At 41.8% G+C, this 14,251-nt stretch overlaps 1 protein-coding gene and 1 pseudogene across 2 annotated transcripts in view; one reads left to right on the top strand and one right to left on the bottom strand.

The window, feature by feature from the left end:
• Positions 1-8,554, bottom strand: part of BTBD8 (BTB (POZ) domain containing 8) — a 59,605-nt gene extending 51,051 nt beyond the window's left edge. Inside the window, exons 1-2 of the mRNA XM_011973517.1 lie at positions 8,139-8,554; positions 11-208 (exon numbers count right to left, since the gene is read on the bottom strand). Of these exons, the coding sequence (XP_011828907.1) occupies positions 11-208; positions 8,139-8,287 (347 nt within the window). The 5' untranslated portion in view covers positions 8,288-8,554. The remainder of the gene's footprint in view (positions 1-10; positions 209-8,138) is intronic.
• A 4,793-nt stretch (positions 8,555-13,347) lies between these two features.
• On the top strand, positions 13,348-14,250 carry LOC105534740 (annotated as a pseudogene). The gene has a single exon (XR_001005324.1). The product of XR_001005324.1 is annotated as a protein SET pseudogene (transcript).
• The last annotated feature ends 1 nt before the right edge of the window (position 14,251 follows it).

Genomic DNA, 14,251 nt, shown 5'->3' with positions numbered 1-14,251 from the left:
AAGCACTTACTGTAAAAACGTTCTAAATTCTAAAGCTTCAACATTCTCCACAGCAACAGGCTCCTGATTTGTTAAACTATTTGATGTCTGTCCAAGAGTATGAAAATAGAAGTCAGGAACTCTTGCTAAAAGGACTGCTTTGTGTGCTTTGAACAAAGTACAACCCACAGAGAAGGTAACATCTGTATGGAATTCTTCCCTTAGAAGCCTATAAGGAATAAAAAGGAATCATAGTTTAATTAGTGATGCTAAGAAACATATACATATTTTTATAAAGTAGGTTTAAAAATAACACACAAGCTAAAAAATACAGAGGCAACATAAAGTTAATATAAAAATAAGTTTGTCCTCAGTTCATTCCAAAGAAGATTGTTTAATATTGGCTTAGCGCCTAATTTTCTAAAATTCATAGTGAAAAAAAGATAATTTCACTAAAAGAGTAAGACTACTGTTTCAAAATATTTTTTCTTATGAATTCCTTCTGATAATAAAAAAATCATTTTCTGCTACTTATGTCGATTTGTCTTTAGATGTACTTTAGATTTATTTTTAAAATGCAAAGTTGACATGATCTTTAATTATTTAAAAGAATCCATTTTTTAAAATCTTACTTAAATTGAAGCCAAAAAAAAAAGTTAATAGTCAATGACAGCAACAAACCACACATGTCAGTTGAAAATTCAGGTTAGAAGCTGGTACTTAGTTCCGGCTAATGTTAATTACCAAGTCGGAAATCCAGGTGTGGCTGTCAAAAATGTGACATTTAGTCTCTTTTCCAGTCTCCCACTCCCACAAATAGAATTATGCTCTAATCTATCATTAAATGATGGATTCATGAGGTAAACCCTTTCAAATCCCTTTGCTAATGTACAGACATAGTTACTGTAAAGCCCACTGATTATACATATCCATGAGTGATAGAACAGAAATCAACATAATAGAAAATGTCATAATATAATCTTTTGTCTCTTTGCAGTAACTATATATTTTACTCTCTAAATATTAAATAATACTTCATATCACTATAGCAATATCATCAGCAAGGTACGTATTCTCAGAGGACTTCTGTATTACAGGATATATAAAACTGGCAATCACAACAGTACACTACAGGAGGTACAAGTAACGGATAAAGATATCCATTACAGTGAAAGCTTAGAAAGTTGCCAATGACACTCATACTCCCCCAGCACCAAGTTAATGGCTCCTTCCTCTAATCCCATCAGACTCAGCGCATACCTCTATTATAGTATTTCTGTGACTCCCCAAGGGCAAAAACTGTATCTTCAGTATACAGCAAGAGTTCAATATCTGCTTATTGAATGATCCTATTTTACCCTAGACAAAACAAATGCTTCACAGCACAAAAGCTTTTAAACCTTGAAAATAATGGCCAAACAGGTGCATCTTAGTTTGGTCAATATTTTCAATAAATTATTTTCATAAGTAATCTTTAAAGTTACACAAAAATGTGTTGGGCTCTCAAACTTTAATTGAAACAGAAACTGTATAAACACTCAATTTGTTCCTTCCTCCCACCCTCCTTCCCCCATCCCACCCCTCAAGTGAATAAGGAAGCACTGCAACTGGTAGCCATACAACCACTGGCAGGAAATCCACCTTGCCGCTAATGGATGCTCATGAGTACTTGCTAAATGGGGGGGGGGGAAAAGTGTGTATAAAATTGTTAATGTGAAAATACAGTTCTTTTCATTTGATAGAACCACTTTTATCAGTTTCAAGTATACTTTATATCTGTTACAAATCTGAAAATCTGATTCAGACTGGCTTAAACATTAGGGAGTTTACTGGCTCATCGAATAGTAAAGTCCAGAGGAAGGACAGATTGGAGCAAAGTCTCAATGATGCCAAGGCCCAGCTTCTTTCCATCTCATATCTTTGCCAACTACTGTATTCACCTATCGTAGTCCATTTGTGCTGCTGTAACAGAATACCACAGGATAGGTAATTTATAATGAACAAACATTTATTGGTTCACAGTCCCGGAGGCGGGGAAGTCCAACATTAAGGTGCTACCATCTGCAAGGGTAAGTCATCACACGGTAGAAGGATAAAGGATAAAAGGGAGCAAGAAGGAGCCAAATTCATCCTTTTATAACACTACCAATCTCATCCACAAGGGTGGAGCCCTCTTGGCTTAATCATTTCTTAAGGGTCCTACCTCTTGATACTGCTACAATGGCAATTAAATTTTTTTTTTTTTTTTTTTTTTTTTTTGAGACAGAGTCTTGCCCTGTTGCCCAGGCTGGAGTGCAGTGGTACCATCTCGGCTCATTGCAACCACCACCACCCGAGCTCAAGGGATCCTCTCACCTCAGCCTCCCAAGCAGCTGGGACCACAGGGAAGCATCATCACACCTGGATAATTTTTGTATCTTTTGGAGAGACAGGATTTTGCCATGTTTCCCTGGCTGGTCTTAAACTCCTGAGTGTTGGGGAAAAGCTGAGTGTCAGGAAAAAAGCTGAGGCAGGGCTTGCATATCTGACATAATGTAAAAGAATCTTGGAACATGTCTGGGGTCCAGCGTCTAAAACCCCTCATTGCCTTTGGAACACCAAGCTCTGTGCCGAAGGGTGGAAGGCTGCCCTGCTGCACCACAATCTAAGCCCAGGGCATTAAACCCCTCATGGCTTGGATGGAATCCAGGGCTCAGGGCATAAAACCCCTCATGGTCTCTGGCTTCTTGCTTCTAGCACTCCCAGACTCATAGATCAATTGTATCCTAAACTAGACGAACATGTTTCCCATTATCTCAAGTAGCAGAACATGTTCCATATGCTTCAAAGAAAATGCTAAACCGTCACAACTATAGATAATGCACTTGATACACTGCTTTCTTTCAACCCCCACATCCTTACCATCTGCTTGTTTGATCGCCAATAAATAGTGCAGGCTTCCAGAGTTCAGGGCCCTCACGGCCTCCATACTAGTGTTGCCCCCTGGTCCCACTTTATGTCTTGTCTCATTCTTTTGACTCCACCGAACTTCATAGCCCCCAAGGCCTGGTGTTGGGTCTGATCACCCCAACACTGAGCTCAAGCAATCCGTCCCCCTGAGCCTCCCAAAGTGCTGGGATTGCAGGAATAAGCCACCTGCCTAGCCTGTAAATTATTATTATTTTTTAGATGGAGTCTCACTCTCACCCAGGCTGGAGTGCAGTGGCGTGATCTTGGCTCACTGCAACCTCTACCTCCTGGGTTCAAGCGATTCTCCTGCCTCAGCCTCCTGAGTAGCTGGGAGTACAGATGCGTGCCACCATGCCAGGCTAATTTTTGTATTTTTACTAGGGATAGGGTTTCACTTTGTTGGCCAGGCTGGTCTCGAACTCCTGACCTCAAGTGATCTGCTTGCCCTGGCCTCCCAAAGTGCTGGGATTACAGGCATAAGCCACCATGCCCAGCCAGGCCGTAAATTTCAACATGAGTTTTGAGAGGACAAACATTCAAACTGTAGCGTAACTTACCTAAAGCAAGTTAGATTGCTGATAAAACCCAGTTATCACTAAACATTTACCGAGCAAATACTATGTACTAAGCACTGGAAACACAAAGATGACTAAAACATAATACCTATCCTCAGGGAGTTTATAGTATAGTAGGGAAGCCAGGTCTGAAAATTAAAGTGTGTGATATATTCAGTAGCATAAGTAAATTTTGTTCAGGGACAAACAAAAGAGGAGACCTCATAGAGGGCATGAAAACCAAATGGGATTTTAAATACTGAGTAAGAGTTGGTTAGGGAAGTAAGGCAAGGTAAGTGCCTGGCTCCATGTTCCTTACAAAGATACGTGTGAGTGTGGAACTATACATCAGTCAGCATAAAGTACTGAGAGGGTGTGAAATGGCAGATGAAACTGCAGAGATAAAGATGAATAAGAGGCAAAGAGCTTAACTGTATCTTACAGTGAAAGAGGAGTCACAAAATTGTGTGTGCTGAACCTCTATTAACCTCAACAGGGAAGGCAACAGGCTCAAGAGGCTGAAGAGACCCAGAGCCAGCAAATGAGACATAGGCTTTTATCAGGGGTTTACATACAGGGGAGAGAGTCCAGTGATGGCAGGCCAGACAAGGTATCCACCTTACCTACAGTCCAGTGGTGACGGACTGGGAAGGAAAACTGCAAACCCTTGCAAGCAGCATAGAAGTTTATATAGCATTTTCACTTAACCCCCTTCCCTTAATGTCCTCCACATTATGTATGTCCTCTACATTCCCTTAATGTCCTGGCAATCTTCATAGACCCCCCACACTCCCCCCAAAACTCACAGCTTCAATCCCCTTTACAGCCTGTGTTCCACAGTATGGGCCCAGGAGCTCAGATGTTCCTCACAGACAAGGAACTAATCTCCGGGATGGCGACTCCCAGATTCCCTAGCTCGAAACACACGCAGGTACATCCACCATACAGGGTCATTTTAAGGTTATGCCTACATTATTGCTATCAGGCGTGTTTGCCCTGTAACTGGTTTGAAACAATGGCAAATTTATTTTTCAAAATATATAAATTTGTGTAGAAGAGGAGTCAGACGAAAATGAGAATGAAGATGAGAAAACTACCACACAGATTAATGAAGCCAGGAGAGGATCAATGGTGATAAAGAGGGGATGACATTAAAATATATTTAGGTAATAAAATTGGCAGGAGTTGGTAAAATTGGCACGGAAGGGAATAACTTGGATCTCTCTCATATTTGGATAACTGGGTGCTAGTGATACTACCAATCTGCTAATCCAACTTCCCTCCTCTACTCCAGACACATTTCCAGTTGTTTCCTGGATATAGGTAGCTGGACATTCATTATACACCTCCCTTTCAGGCAAGATCGGGCTTGTTCAGGGTGGTATGGTAGTAGCCTAAATGCTTTCCTTTCAAATATCCTAAGATTTGGGGCCATTTTCAATGCTTCCTTTACCCTGTTCCCCAGCATGTCATCAGTCACCAAGCCTATCAATTGTTCCATTTCCACTGCCATTATGTATCCCTGGAATGTTATAAAATCTCCCAGCAGCTGGTCCCATTTCCAATTTCCCTTTCCTTAAATTCCAGATCCAAATGTGTTAATTCCCTATTTTAAAAACACTGATGTTTCTCCACTGCTTCTAGAATACATCACAAACATTTCACTGGAGAAAGAAAGCCCCTATGATCTAGTCTTAGTCTACCCATTCACCCTTACCTACTGTCACTTTGATTGTCTGCCATACAGTCTCCTTCCAAATAAAGCTACCAAATTCAATTATTACTTATATGTGGCCCTGGTTTGTACCACATGCCCCTACATCCTAATCACATCTGAATGGACAATGGACCGAACCAAGGTTAGCCACTGGCCAATGTAGTAGTCAAGCAGGAGAACCTCAGCAAAGATGTTCTATAACAAACACAAACCAACTGATGGCACTGAAGAGCATTCTTAAGCAAATCTATGGTAGAAAAAGAAATGGGTAAGGAGAGAAGAGGAGATGAAGGTGCAAAGTTAACTGGAAGATCAGTTTACTGTAGAGGAGGCAGACTGCTTGGGTTCATATTCTGGTTATGTGACCCTGGGCAAGTCACTTGAAAGTCTCTGGAGCCAGATTGTCAAGGTTCTTATTCTGACTCCATCACTTTTTTTTGAGACAGAGTCTTGCTCTGATGCCCAGACTGGAAGGCAGTGGCTCAATCTCAGCTCGCTGCAATCTCTACCTACCAGGTTCAAACAATTCTCCTGCCCCAGCCTCACAAGTAGCTGGGACTACAGGTGCCACCATCATCTCTTTTTTTTAACATTGTTTCCTTATGTGTTAAATAAGAATAACAAGGCTTACCTCACAGGATTCATGAGAGAAGTAAGTAAAACATTTCATGTAAGCCCAGTGTATAGCAAATAGTAGGATGGCAATAGATATTAGTTTTGTTTTTTTACAACTGCCCTGAATAACAGTCCATTTGTCGATGTGGTCTTATTGTATGACTGTTATATCCCAAACAACTTTCCGGTTGTACACTGGAACCAGCTTTTTGAGGGCTAAAACTGTCTCCCACTTTTCCTCACTTCTCTACATATCTTATCACGTCAGGTAACCTAGGAGTGTCTCTGTTCCTTACTCTTTGGCAGAGTCTAACACGACTTGCTTTCTCAAAATCAATCAAGCTCTTTCAAATTTCTGTGCTTCCGTAAAAGTTATTCCCCTTGTGTAGATATCCTCTACCTCTCCCTTCCCAATCTTTGCCTAATCAATTCTTAACCAATCCCTAAGAGCTCGCTCAAATGTCACCGTATAAAGTCTTCTCAACTCACCCCACCACAACTATCACTTTTGTTTAGCCATTACCTCTCACTAGAGTGTAAGAACAAACAACATTAACCTTTATTACTTAAGACCTAGTACTGGGCTAGGTACGTGGTTGGTGCTAGATACTTCGTATTTGTAAAAGAAAAAAGTAGAATGCTGCACAACTTTTAGTTATTAGAATAAATAAATGACATTGCTATGCTTGGAGAAAATTTAGTATAACGTTTAAGGTGGTTGGGTGAGACTTTTTGTTTTGTTTTTAAAAAAATCTTGCTATATATATTTTTCTTTGTTTATAATAAGAATTTGGGAGTTCTGAGTCCTACCCTCAGTTGTAACTGAGGATAAATCGTTCACTAGCAATACTTCAACCTCATTTTCTTCATATAAATTAGATGTGTTACCCTAGAAACGTTAACAACTTCAGTATTATTTTTTCCATCTTTTTCATCAGTCCCTCCCTGGTAGAGACAAAGCAGCTTCCCCAGTAGATAGTCCTAAATTCAAGGGAAATGTTTTTTACTTTGATAAATTCTGTTTATAGCTACCGGACCCTTAAGTACGGGTGAGTTTTTGACAGAAAGCACTTTAAAATGTAGAATCCTGGCTGGGCGCGGTGGCTCACGCCTGTAATCCCAGCATTTTGGGAGGCCGAGGCAGGCGGATCACTTGTGGTCAGGAGTTCGTGACTAGCCTGGCCAACATGATGAAACCCAGTCTCTACTAAAAATACAAAAATTAGCTGGGCGTAGTGGCGGGTGCCTGTAATCCAAGCTACTGGGGAGGCTGAAGCAGGAGGACTGCTTGAACCCGGGAGGTGGAGGTTGCAGTGAGCCAAGATCCCGCCACTGCACTGGGTCCAGCCTGGGCGACAGAGCGAGACTCTGTCTCAAAAAAAAAAAAAAAAAAAAAAAAAGTAGAATGCTGCACAATTTTAGTTAACTATGTTTACTTCAGTGGTTCTCATAGTCACCCTAGCCAGCAGCATTAGCATCACCTGGGGCCTTGTTAGAAATCGAAAATTTCGGTCTCAACTCAGACCAGCTGAATCAGAACTATGGTCTGGGACCCAGTAAACCTGTGTTTTTAGCAAGTCCTCCAGGTGATTCTGATGCACACTGAAATGTAAGAATCAATGTCTTGCTGGAAATGTAAATTAGTTAGGTCATATTTCTAAGCTTCATTTTCTTTGCAAGCTGAAATTACTTTAACGGGATTCCCAATAACCCGAGATGGATATCCATGAGGCTTACAAAGGTTAAATGTCAGGACGACCCTCCATTTGCTTTGGTCCTGACAGGAGCTGGGAGTTGCTGGGAGCTACAGAGAGCTCTAGGTGGAGAGAGGAAGCCAGGTCGCAGTCAGGAAGCATTTCTGGTAAACTGTTTAAATAGACCTCAGAAGAGACCTCCAAGACTATAGTATTGCTGTTTCATTTCAAATAATCATTTTCCTAATTTTATTCTTTTTCCTAAAATTGTATAAACTTATTTTAAAAATTGTGTTCCGGACCTGGATCCACCCCGACCTTAGTGATATGAAACAACTAAGCGTGCCTGTGTTAAGATATTTCTGGCAAACTGGTGCCGCACATAATTAAGCTTTTTTGTTTTCCTTTTGAATCTGGTACATGGTGTCGTGGTGCTCCGCATTGGTTATTCCAGGGCGAACGAAGCCACTTTCGGAATAGTGGGGAGACTGACGAACGACCCGCAGTCGCCTGAGGCGAGGAGAACCAAGTGCTGAGGCAGGGGGAGGCAGAGCCGAAAGAAGCCACAGCTTCGGGGCGGAGGTGGGCGATTTAGGAACTGAAGCAGCCAGAGTTCCCGCCTCCTCCTACCTGAGCAAATCCTGGCTGAGCTGCTCCGACACCGTCGCCTTCAGCCGGCGCCGCTCACACGGCCCCTTCCTTTGCAACCCCTTACTGCAAACTCCAGCGGACCCCAGAAGTACCACGGGGGCCGAGCTGCCTTCCCCACAGCGAGCCATGTCTCACAGAGGTACGGCGCCCTGGAGGCCCAGTACTTGGCCTCACTTGCCCCGCCCAGGAGGAAGAAGGGGGCGTTTCCAACCGAACGCTCGGCTCCTACCCAAATCCGCCCCCTAGGGTAAAAGGTTGACGCCTCTTGTCGGTTTGTAGACGGACTCACAGAGCAGCCGGACCGCGGTGGGGAGCCTCAGAGGCCCAGAACCAAGCCGGCTCGTGACCCGGGAAGAGCGTGCGCAGGCGTACTCGCTCTGTTTACTTCTGCCTGCGGGCACCCCGCCTCCCATGGCTCCGGCGCGGACCATCTTGCGGGGCAAACCAGTCCTCAGGCTCCTTATCCCCTCCCCTCTACTTTCCCTTCCGGTTGGTGTTCATTCATTCAGTGTTTTACTGAGGCTCGAGTTCAAATCAGCACATGCAGCCTTTGTATGCGTCTTCCTGACAGGTCTACACTTTTTCCAACGAAAGACTGGGCGAGTCACACACCCTCACTTACCTGGCTTCTTAACCCTGAGGTATAAATGTTTGGGGCAAGAAAAATTGGCGATGGGAGGGGTAGGGGAAGACCTTCATAAACTGCCAGTCAGAACAATTCTGAGTCCAATATAAGAGGTACTTACAGCATCTAGAAGGCCCCATCCCCTTCGTATCCGCGGAGTAGCTCATAAACTTTTGGACTTGATCAGAGAAAGCTCAGTTAATAGGACGGGGCTTTGCATATAATGCCCTAACGTTTATGACCAAGAAGGGAGAAATAGGTAAGGGGCAAAGTCTTTGAGCAGTGAAGTGGTGGATGGATGAAATACAGAATTCTTTTTTGTTCCAAAGAAAGTAGCAAACGTGATTATCATTTAAGGTTTTGGTATTTATTTTTTATTTGATTACTGCCTCCAAAAGAAGAAAACTCAGTAGTTCTGCTTTGGGCCGGGCAAGTCCCATCTACTTGGGAAGAAGAGGCGGAATGATGACTTGAGCCCGGGAGGTCGAGGCTGCAGTGGGCCATGATTGCACCACTGACTCCAGCCTGAGCAGCACAGCAAGACCCTGTCTCCAAAAAAAAAAATTCTGTTTCATTCACAAACTCTGCGCACAAGGTGAAGATAAGGAATTGCTTGGAAAATATATTGACCAGCTTGCGGTGGCTCACACCTGTAATCCCAGCACTTTGGGAGGCCAAGGCGGGAGGATCATTTGAGCCCAGGAATTCAAGACCAGCCTGGGCAACATAAGGAGACCCTGTCTCTACCAAAAAAAAAAAAAAAAAAAGGGGGAGAGGAGGTCTTTGTATTTGTACCATAAGGTTGGCCAAGAAGTAACCTTTTCTTCAGGTAATGCCCTCTCTAAAATATTTGGACATCTTAATTCTGAAAAATATAACTGGATAATTGATTTTTTAAATTAATTTCCAAATGCTTGGATCGATAATTGATTCTTAATTATTCCTGTAGAAAAGAGGGGTGTCAAAGATAACATAATAGTAGATTATATTTGAATCCTTATTATGTGATAAACGCTACTCTATTTGCTCTGTGTGTTTTAACTCAGTTAATCCTTACAACAACCATTTAGCTAGGTACTGTCTTCAGACCTAATTTACAGATGAGGAAGCTGAGGCATACAAAGGATAGGTAACTTGGCCAAGGTCACACAATGTCATATATCACACTATAATATATGGTGTGTTACACCATAATAATGGTATATTATAACCCAGACAGTATTTATCTTTTATTTTTTGACTGGCAAATTTAGTCAATTTATATACACTCTTGGTAGGAATGTAAATTGGTGCAGCCATTATGGAAAACAGTATGGAGGTTCCTCAAAAAATTAAAAATAGAACTATGACGTGATCCAACAAACCCTCTTCAGGTATATACCCAAAGGAAATGAAATTAGCACCTCATAGAGATATCTGCACTTTCATATTTGTTGCAGCATTATTCACAATAGCTAAGATATAGAAACAACCTAACTGTCCCTAGGATAGATTAATGGATAATGTTGTATATATACAATGGAATAATATTCATTCTTAGAAGATCCTGCCATTTGTGACAACATGGATGAACCTGGAGGACGTAAAGTTGAGTAAAATTCGCCAGGCACAGAAAGACAAATACTGCCTCACGCCTGTAATCCCAGCAGCTTAGGAGGCCAAGGTGGGCAGATCACGAGGTCAGGAGATCGAGACCATCCTGACTAACATGGTGAAACCCTGTCTCTCCTAAAAATACAAAAAAAGTTAGCCAGGTGTGGTGGCGGGTACCTGTAGTCCCAGCTACTCAGGAAGCTGAGGCAGGAGAATGGTGTGAACCCAGGAGGTGGAGCTTGCAGTGAGTCAAGATCACCACTGCACCCCAGCCTGGGTGACAGAGCCAGACTCCATCTCAAAAAAAAAGACAAATACTGCATACATACTCTCATATATAGGATCTTTTTAGAAGTACGTAAACAGTAGAAAGGTGGTTGGGGAAGTTGCATTTATGTAGGATGAGTAAGTATAGAGATCTAATGTATAGCATGAGAACTATAGGTAATAATATTTGTTGTATACTAGAAATTTGCTAAGTGATTAGATTTTAGGTGCTCATACCACAAAAAAGTAACTGTGTGGTGAGAGGGAAAAAAAGTATGTGTGATGATGATATGTGCTTGACTATATCGTTTTACTCTGTATGTCAAAACATCATGTTGTATACCTTAAATATCTATAGGTTAAAAAAAAAAATGAAAAAAACACCCAGGCAGTCTAGCACCAGACTCCCTTCAAAGCCCTGCCAAATTTCTACCAGGCCTCTTTATCATCTGATAAAGTAACAACTAGGCTACTCTCTGGTTGCAAATGGGTGACAGAATGATTTCTGGTTCATGTTTTATCTTAAAACAACTTAAGTTAGGCCAGGTGTGGTGGCTCATGCCTGTAATTCCAACACATTGGAAGGCCAAGTCAGGCAGATCACTTGAGGTCAGGAATTTAAAACCAGCCTGGCCAATATGGCAAAACCCCGGTTCTACTAAAAATACCAGAATTAGCCAGGTGTGATGGTGCGTGCCTGTGGTCCCAGCTACTTGGGAGACTGGGGCAGGAGAATCACTTAACTGTATCGTTTCACTGCAGAGGTTGCAGTGAGCCGAGATCGTGTGACTGCACTCCAGCCTGGGTAACAGCGCAAGACTCCGTCTTAAGAAATATATATAGAAATAACAAAACTTAAGGTAGCTTAGGCAGCTATGTGAAATGATTAAAGAATAAGTAAGTACTCCCTTAAAAAAACAAAACATGGCTGGGCATGGTAGCTCACACCTGTAATTCCAGCACTGGGAAGTTGAGGTGGGAGGATTGCTTGAGGCCAGGAGTTCAAGGCTGCAGTAAGTTATGATCACATTGCAGTGCTGCAGTACTTAGCCTGGGCAATAGAACAAGATTGTCTCTAAAAAAAAAAAAAAAAAAAAAAAAAAAAAAAAAAAAAAAAATCTTGTCTTTGATGCTTCACATTCTACCATTAGATAATTTAACTTAAAGCATTATTTTTATTTTAATTCATCTCTATAGTCATTTATCCCTAATGTGAGTGAGGTTTTCAGATGTTCTTCCTGAAAGCATTTTTGATCAGGAGGAAAAGAGAGTTTAAGGAACTAGCAGTGGGAGCTGTGAAGGTAAACATGGCTAAACTCGTAATTTGGTTTAGGGTTATCTTTAACTGTGATCTTAATGTGTGAAAAATAAATGTAGGTAAAATTGCCTTGGAAGGAAAAACTTCTTTCAAGAACTTCAATCTCATGAAAACAAACCCATTTTTGATGCATTATTTCTCCCTCTTTAAAAATGTTTAGGCTGAGCTTGGTGGCTCACACCAGTAATCCCAACATTTTGGGAGTCTGAGGTGGGAGGATTGCTTGAGCCCAGGAGTCCAAGAACAGCCTTGGCAGCATAGCAAGGCCTCGTCTCTACTTACTTACTTACGAAATAAATAAATAAATAAATAAATAAATAAATAAATAAAATTAAAGCCAGGTGTGGTGGCACATGCCTGTAGTCCTAGCTACTCAGGAGGCTGAGGCGGAAGGATCACCTAAACCAGGGGTTAGAGGCTGCAGTGAGCCCTGATTGTGCCTCTGCACTTCAGCCTGAGTGACAGAGTGAGACCCTGTTTCAAAACAAAAAGTGAATGTTTTAACAGGAAAAATTTCAAATCACAGCTACTCGGGAGGTTGAGGCAGGAGAATCGCTTGAACCTGGGAGGCAGAGGTTGCAGTGAGCCGAGATGGAGACTCCATCTCAATAAATTAAAAAAAAAAAAAAAAAGCGAAAAGCTTTTCAGAGAGAGAGAGATCTTGTCATGTTGTCCAGGCTGACCTTGAACTCCTGGGCTCAAGTGATCTTCCTGCCTCAACCTCCTGAGTAGTTGAAACTATAGGTATGTGCCACCATGCCCAGCTGAGTAGTGTTTTTGTTGTTGTTGTTGTCATTGTTGTTGTTTTTAAGAACTATATATAAAAATTCGCTGACCATGCTGGTGCCCACCTGTAATCCCAGCACTTTGGAAGGCCCAGGTGGGCGGATCACCTGAGGTCTGGAGTTCAAGGCCTGCCTGGCCAACATGGTGAAACCTTGTCTCTACTGAAAATATAAAATTAGCTGGGCGTAGTGGTACAGGCCTGTAATCCCAGCTACTCGGGAGGCTGAGGCAGGAGAATTGCTTGAACCTGGGAAGTGGAGGTTGCAGTGAGCCGATTATCAAGCCACTCCACTCCAGCCTGGGTGACAAGAGCGAAACTCCATCTCAAAAAAAAAAAAAAAAAAAAAACCAACTATATATAAAAATGTAATGGATAGGACAGCTAAATATAAAAAGTGAAATTATATACTACTTGAAATAAAGTGGGTAAATTCCTTTTTACCTTGGAAAAAAGAATGAATGTGTATATGTATATGTGTGTATTCCACATATTCCATGTACTCAGATCACCCCTTCTTAAACATAAGGTAACATGCATACTATATATTTACTATTCTGCATCTTGTTTTTCCTCATTTAACAGTATATACTAGAGTGTTCTGCCTGCTTCCAGACGAGCAAGGAGACTCGTGGTCTGGTTCTTGGACTTCCCTAACAGCATGGCCCCTAAACGCCAGTCTCCACTCCCACTTGAAAAGAAGAAACCAAGACCACCTCCTGCTCTGGGACCAGAGGACACATCAGCCTCTGCAGGCTTGCTGAAGAAGGGAGAAAAAGAACAGCAAGAAGCAATTGAACACATTGATGAAGTACAAAATGAAATAGACAGACTTAATGAACAAGACAGTGAGGAGATTTTGAAAGTAGAACAGAAATATAACAAACTCTGCCAACCATTTTGTCAGAAGAGGTCAGAATTGATCGCCAAAATGCCAGATTTTTGGGTAACAACATTTGTCAACCATCCACAAATGTCTGCACTGCTTGGGGAGGAGGATGAAGAGGCACTGCATTATTTGACCAAAGTTGAAGTGACAGAATTTGAAGATATTAAATCAGGTTACAGAATAGATTTTTATTTTGATGAAAATCCTTACTTTGAAAATAAAGTTTTCTCCAAAGAATTTCATCTGAATGAGAGTGGTGATCCATCTTCAAAGTCCACTGAAATCAAATGGAAATCTGGAAAGGATTTGATGAAACGTTCAAGTCAAACACAGAATAAAGCCAGCAGGAAGAAGCAGCATGAGGAACCAGAGAGCTTCTTTACCTGGTTTACTGACCATTCTGATGCACGTGCTGATAAGTTAGGAGAGGTCATTAAAGATGATATTTGGCCAAACCCATTGCAGTACTACTTGGTTCCTAATATGGATGATGAAGGAGAAGGAGAAGATGATGATGATGATGAAGAGGAGGAAGGATTAGAAGATATTGATGAAGAAGGGGATGAGGATGAAGGTGAAGAAGATGAAGATGATGATGAAGGGGAGGAAGGAGAGG

This window comes from Mandrillus leucophaeus, unplaced genomic scaffold, assembly GCF_000951045.1.
Source record: "Mandrillus leucophaeus isolate KB7577 unplaced genomic scaffold, Mleu.le_1.0 Scaffold1001, whole genome shotgun sequence".
NCBI lineage: Eukaryota > Metazoa > Chordata > Mammalia > Primates > Cercopithecidae > Mandrillus > Mandrillus leucophaeus.
The sequence above is the reverse complement of the archived record's forward strand: the minus strand, read 5'-3'. Positions and strand labels throughout refer to the sequence as shown.